At 52.9% G+C, this 6,989-nt stretch overlaps 1 protein-coding gene across 1 annotated transcript; it reads right to left on the reverse strand.

The window, feature by feature from the left end:
- Window positions 1-256: 256 nt before the first annotated feature.
- Window positions 257-5,657, reverse strand: WNT9B (Wnt family member 9B). Its single transcript, XM_060255264.1, has 3 exons — window positions 5,312-5,657; window positions 1,444-1,709; window positions 257-730 (listed from the first exon to the last, which is right to left on the reverse strand). Exons 1-3 carry the CDS (start codon window positions 5,655-5,657, stop codon window positions 257-259), a joined length of 1,086 nt encoding a protein of 361 aa, XP_060111247.1.
- Between the last annotated feature and the right edge of the window lie 1,332 nt (window positions 5,658-6,989).

A 6,989-nucleotide genomic window follows, 5' to 3' on the forward strand; every position in this document is an offset into this window, starting at 1 on the left:
CCATCCTGGAATTCCCACCAAGCAACTGCTTATTCAAACATAGCCCACACACACACCATGACACTTCAGCCGGTGGGCTTCCTCCTCACCCCCTGGTGCCCCAGGGGGTGAATTCCAGGACCAGGGCAACACTCTGGGTTCTCTTGGGTCCCCTACGTGCCACGAACACCAAAGTCCCGAGGAAGCACGACGCATCTTTGAGCAGTCGGAGTCCTTCAGCTGCTCCCCCTCGGCCTGCTCAGGGTCTTTACACCGACTACTTGCAGCTGTAGACCACCTCCTCTTGCACGCACTGCTGGCACTCCACGTAGCAACACCACTGCACCTGGCAGTGGCAGGCGAAGGAGACCAGGCGGGCCTGGGTGTTGTACCCACGGCCGCAGCACATGCTGTCGCAGTTGAGCTCGCGGGAGCAGGTCCTTCCGGCAGTGCCCATCGAGTACTTGCTGAGTGAGCAGAAGGGCGGGGAGTCCTCCATGTAAACCAGGTCCGTGGGGCGGGGAGCCGAGGGGCCTTTGGGCAAGCGGCCGTGGGGCTGAGGGCTGGCCAGCTCCGAGTGGCCCATGGCGTCGTTGGAGGTGCTGAGGACCTTGACGGCGTGGTCGTAGCGCAGCTTGAGCAGCTTCCCCGTCTCGTGGAACGGGGACAGCTGTTTCCAGCAGGTTCGCACGGCACACGAGCCGGAAACCCCATGGCACTTGCAAGTTGTCTTCAGGCCATTTTTCACAGCCTGAGGGAGGGCAAAAGAGAGAATCAGGCATTGCACGCAAAGGTCTTGGAACATGGCTTTTGTTTTTGTAGCAGGAACGCCTTTAATACTAGGCCATACCCCCTGATGTAGCCAATCCTCCAAGAGCTCACAGGGCTCTTAGTACAGAGCCTACTGCAAGCTCCAGGATGACTGGCTACATCCTGGGGGAGTGGCCTAATATGCAAAGGAGTTCCTGCTACAAAAGAGCCCTGAAGGGGATGAAGTAAAAAACAACAACAAGCATCTACTGCTCCCAGTATTAAATTACGTGGTTCATTCAATGAGACCACAGAAGTATTGAACCAGACTAAAAAATACCAAAATAGCCAGTTTAAATATTTCAAAGGCCTACTTTGTAGGCTTGTAGCATAGCATAGCATTAGCACTTTTACTAATTTAATTTAATTTAATTTTAAAACTTAAGCAGATTTTTAATTAAATGTTCATGTTGTTTAAATGTAATTTTATCTATTTGCATAGTTAAACTTGAATTGTGTTGTTAGCCGCCCTGAGCCTGCTCCGGCGGGGAGGGCAGGATACAAATAAAATGTTGTTGTTGTTGTTGTTAAATGCAACAAATTTGGGGAATGATTAGTCCCTGTCAACCAACAGGTGACTTCCGCACTTGTCTTCAAGGGCCGCCCCAGAAAGACTATATTACAGTAGTCCAGCCAAAAGGTTCCAGAGGTTACCTTGATGCCCATGTTGGTGTTGTGCATATCCACTTTGGCCTTCAGATCCTTCCCAACTTTCTTTTGGCCGAGGAAATTCTTCAGGAACCTGATGCTGAACTTGAGGTTGTCTCCGCACACCCCCCACTGCCAGGCCTTGCGGTTCTCCAGGTCCGGAGAGTCGTCGCACGTGCAGCGCTCCATCCGCCCCGCGCTGCACGCTCGAGCCAGGGAGTGAGTCAGTGCCGCCGAAGACACCGCATAGAGAAAGGCCGTTTCTTTGAAGCCTGCAGGAGATGAGCAGGCAGTGAGGCAAGACAAACACGTTGGGAGGAAGCGGAATTTCCATTTGAGAAAGGGAAAAGAAGAAGACACTGGATTTATATCCCGCCCTCCACTCAGAGTCTCAGAGCTGCTCACAATCTCCTTTATCTTCCCCCCCCCCCAACAGACACCTTGTGAGGTGGGTGGGGCTGGAGAGGACTCTCACAGCAGCTGCCCTTTCAAGGACAACTCCTACGAAAGCTATGGCTGACCCAAGGCCCTTCCGGCAGCTGCAAGTGGAGGAGTGGGGAATCAAACCCGTTTCTCCCAGATAAGAGCCTGTGCACTTAACTGGCTCTCACTACATACACCAAACTGCTGTCAGAGGGGCCCTGACAGCAGAGTTTCTCCTGCTGTCTATGGAACACAGAGACTTAGGATAGGGCTGAGATGAACATCCCCAGAAGATTTAAGGGAGGAGTGCAGGCAGGCCTTGAATTCAGCAGGAGCTCACAGGAGCACAGCTCCTGAACCTTTCTGACAGTCCCCCCTCCTCCTCCCCACTTTGTCCATTGAACAGTAGGTGCAGCTGCATAACAATCCCTGCTGAGCCCCACCACCCGGGGCTTTTTTTGAGCAGGAACGCACAGGTACACAGTTCCGGCTGGCTTGGTGTCAGGGGGTGTGGCCTGATCTGCAAATGAGTCGCTGATGGGCTTTTCCCCAGTTTGGTGTAGTGGTGAAGTGTGGGGAACTCTTATCTGGGAGAACCGGGTTTGATTCCCCACTCCTCCACTTGCACCTGCTGGAATGGCCTTGGGTCAGCCATAGCTCTGGCAGAGATTGTCCTTGAAAGAGCAGCTTCTGTGAGAGCTCTCTCCAGCCCCCCCCCCCCCGCACCTCACAGGGTGTCTATTGGGGGGGGGGAGGAAGGTAAAGGAGATTGTGAGCCGCTCTGAGACTCTTCGGAGTGGAGGGCGGGATATAAATCCAATATCTTCATCTACCTCACAGGGCGTCTGTTGTGGGGGAGGAAGGTAAAGGAGATTGTGAGCCGCTCTGAGACTCTTCGGAGTGGAGGGCGGGATAGAAATCCAATATCTTCATCTACCTCACAGGGTGTCTGTTGTGGGGGAGGAAGGGAAAGGAGATTGTGAGCCGCTCTGAGACTCTTCGGAGTGGAGGGCGGGGTATAAATCCATTATCTTCTTTTTCTTCTTCCTGCAAAAAAGCCCTCTGTGAAACGACGGCGATGCCAGGGGGCGTGGCCTGATATGCAAATGAGTTCCTGCTGGGCTTCTTCTCCAAAAAAGGCCCTGCCACCACCTTTTTTTTCTACAAAATGACCCCTGTGGAAATCACAAGCTACGTCACACCCACCTAGGGCTCCAGGTTGGGAAATGCCTTGAGATTTTGGGGGTGGAGGCCAAGGAGCCCTCCCCCGCAGCGTTGGCTACTCTCAGCCCTGCGTTCCATACGCAACAGGAGATTAGAACGTGTCGAGGCTCCTCCCTTTCCCAAACCCCACCTTTCCCCAAGCTTCACTCTCAAACTCTCCAGGTGTTTCCCAACCCAGAGCTTAGGGTTGCCAAGTACAGTTCAAGAAATATCTGGGTACTTAGGGGGTGGAGCCAGGAGACTTTGGAGGCGGAGCCAGGAAACACTGGGGTGGAGCCAGGAGCAAGGCTGCGACAAGCACAGTTGAACTCCAAAGGGAGTTCTGGCCATCACATTCCAAGGGACCGCAAACCATTTGGACCGAGATGGACTTTATTGCGTCAGTGAGTCAGCACACGTATTAAATTTCAAGTTTTTGCAATATTGGTATAAAGCGTTATAATAAGTGTCGAAACTTTGTGCAGCTTTATTTTGGGTTGTTTGTCTTCAGACTTTCTGTGAAATATCCGTGTACAACTTTCCTTTGTTTTTTGCAATCCCCAGGTCCCAGCGGGGGTTCTCCCACGTTCCCAGGCTCCTTCCCGCCCCCAGTCAGCTGGCCAGTGGGGGGAAGCTCCGCCCCCACAACCCCCATGTGCCTTTCCCCTTCAGAACGCTCAGAGAAAGCTTGCAAAGGCTTCCTTTTTGGATGGTGTGTCTGTGTCTTTAAGGCTGAAGGGGGGCGGGGAGAGCAGGCAGAACTACGTGGCTGCTCCCGGTAGATGTGAAAGCAGCCCAGACCCTCCCTTTCTTGGACAAGCTTTTCAGAGGCCGTTTGCATAATAAAAGGTAAACTCGAACCTTCGGTTTCCCTTCTCTGTGTTAGGGGAAGTCCAGCGACTCGTGAGTAAATTGCCCCAGCGAAACCAGACGAGTGTGAGATTGCAAACTGTTTTAGTTTTGCTTTTGTGTGTGTGTGTGAGAGAGAGAGACAGAGAGAGAAAGAGTGAGAGAGAGATGATTTGCAGCTGCTTGGGTGAGGAAATGCAGGCTGTATTCAGGGAACTGCATAGCTGTGTTTTTATTTATTTATTTGAGAGAAAATCTCCTGGCTCCACCCCCAAAGTCCCCAGATACTGTTTGAGTTAGATTTTGCAATCCCAGTTCCGTGTGCCCCGCATGGAGTCCCGACAGGAAAAAAAGTGGCACTATAGGAGGGGGGGCAGGTTGTGATTGCAGCACACAGGATAAGCTTGGTTGGGCGAGGACCCTCTTGGGAGGCAAGGGGGGGGGAGAGCCACAACGTATCTGCCTCCGTCAGGGATTTTCAGAGTCCAGGGCAGCCCCCCCCCCAGGGTTAAACCCTGTAGAGGCCCCCTAGTAGGGTTGCCAAGTCCAATTCAAGAAATATCTGGGGACTTTGGGGGTGGAGCCAGGAGACATTAGGGGTGGAGCCAAGATCAAGGCTGTGACAAGCATAACTGAACTCCAAAGGGAGTTCCGGCCATCACATTTAAAGGGACGGCACACCTTTTCAATGCCTTCCTTCCATAGGAAATAATGAAGGATAGGGGCACCTTCTTTTGGGGCTCATAGAATTGGACCCCCTGGCCCAATCTTTTTGAAACTTGGGGGGTATTTTGGGGAGAGGCACTAGATGCTATACTGAAAATTTAGCACCTCTACCTCAAAAAACAGCCCCCCCCAGAGCCCCAGATACCCGCGGATCAATTCTCCATGATTTTCTATGGGAATAAATCTCCATAGGGAATATTAGAGTTCCCAGCAGACATTTCCCTCCCCTCCCCCCGCTTTCTGACGACCCTAAAGCGGGGGGTGGGTCTCCAAACCAGGGGATCCCCTGCCCCCACCTGGGGATTGGCAACCCTACCCCCTAGACAGTCAAAATCTCGGGGGGGGGCCTCAAATGAAAGTTGGAGCACCTACCCTGCCCCCCGCTGCAGCCTGCAGACACCTTCTCAAAAGCCCCTTTGACAAAGCTGTGGAGGAGAGGCAGAGAGAGGCAAACTTGGCGACGACGCCAGCAGCAGCCACACCAGGCTAGTCGGGCAAAGAGCGGCTCAGTTGCTGGCTGTGCGTGCAGTCTGGGAGGGCTGCAAGCAGGGGGGAAACTGGGGGGGGGGAGCTGGCCCAGGACCCCTTAAGGCGTGGGGGCTCATAGGCCAGTGCCTACTTGGCCTAATTGTTCATCCATCCCTGCCCCCCCACACACTCCTGACCCACCTACCTTCCTTCAAGAGTTCTGCCCTCCCCTCCAGGCTGCAGTTCCAGCGCTCGTTGCGGAACTGGTACTGGCACTCCACAATCCCCAGCCGGACGGCATCCCGCAGTGTCTCCGCCAGCCCTGGTTCCCGCCGGCAAAGCCTCTTCTGCTTACGGGACAGCCGGAGCAGGTCGCATTGCTTCAGGTGAGCTCTCCCCTGGGCGGGATGCGTGGAGGGCCCCAGCAGAGGGAACTGGATTAAGGCTTCCTTCCGAGTCAGCCTAGAGGAGGGGAAGGAGAAAGAGAGAACAATCCTACAAGTGCCTAACGGTGTCCCAAATGCTCTTGTACGCCTTGAAACAGGCATCATCACCGTGGAGGCAAGGCTGTGGTTAGCGGTGATCCTGTACTGGTTAAATTGGTATTTTCACCAATGGGACTGACAAGGTTAATATCTTTAGATTCTTTTGTTCCTCCATGGATAAAGGCCCTGGATAATAAATGGCCTTTTTATGGCTTCTCAAAGCAATTCCTGTGTTTTTTGGGAGGAGAAGAAGAAGATATTGGATTTATATCCCGCCCTTCACTCCAAATCTGAGTCTCAGAGCAGCTCACAATCTCCTTTATCTTCCTCCCCTACATCAGACACCCTGTTAGGTAGGTGGGGCTGAGAGGGCTCTCCCAGCAGCTGCCCTTTCAAGGACAACCTCTGCCAGAGTTATGACTGACCCAAGGCCATTCCAGCAAGTGCAAGTGGAAGAGTGGGGAATCAAACCCGGTTCTCCCAGATAAGAGTCCATGCACTTAAACCACTACACCAGACTGGCTCTCTATTAGAGCTATGACTGACCCAAGGCCATTCCAGCAAGTGCAAGTGGAGGAGGGGGGAATCAAACCTGGTTCTCCCAGATAAGAGTCTGTGCACTTAACCACTACACCAAACTGAGAAAGCCAAGGCTATGGTCAAACAGGGGGTGTTGGATATTGCAAGGCAATGTGATTTGAGCAAAATAGGGAAAGGGGGAATCCTTATAGAACCAAGGAGAAGGAGAAGGGGGAGGAGGAGGAGGAGAAGAAGAAATTGGATTTATACCCCGCCCTCCACTGCATCTCAGAGTCTCAGAGCGACTTAAACTCTCCTTTACCTCCATCCCCCCACCCGTGAGGTAGGTGGGACTGAGAGAGCTCTCCCAGAAGCTGCCCTTTCAAGGACAACTTCTGCATGAGCTATGGCTGACCCAAGGCCATTCCAGCAGCTGCAAGTGGACGAGTGGGGAATCAAACCCGGTTCTCCCAGAGAAGAGTCTGCGCACTTAACCACTACACCAAACTGAGGCCCGCTTCACCCACATGTGAGTTCTCTGGGTGAACTGCACCTTGGAGACCAGCAAGATTTGGGGATAAGAGCTCTTGAGAGTCAATGCTTCCTTCCTCAGATATAAGCAGGACTGGAGATCTCTGAGTCTTTCTACGCCAACCAGGAGTTGGTGGGAAGGGTGTTACTAAGGTGGAACTCAGGATGCAGAGTTACAATATGCAGTTACAATGCACAGTGGCATAATATCTGTGCAAGTTTTTTTTTTCTTGAGGTTAAGAACATAAGAGAAGCCATGTTGGATCAGGCCAGTGGTCCACCACTCCAACACCCTGTGTCACACAGTGGCCAAAACCAGAGGCCACAGTGGCCATCATTCAGAAGCTC

Source organism: Heteronotia binoei, chromosome 15, assembly GCF_032191835.1.
Source record: "Heteronotia binoei isolate CCM8104 ecotype False Entrance Well chromosome 15, APGP_CSIRO_Hbin_v1, whole genome shotgun sequence".
Classification (NCBI taxonomy): domain Eukaryota; kingdom Metazoa; phylum Chordata; class Lepidosauria; order Squamata; family Gekkonidae; genus Heteronotia; species Heteronotia binoei.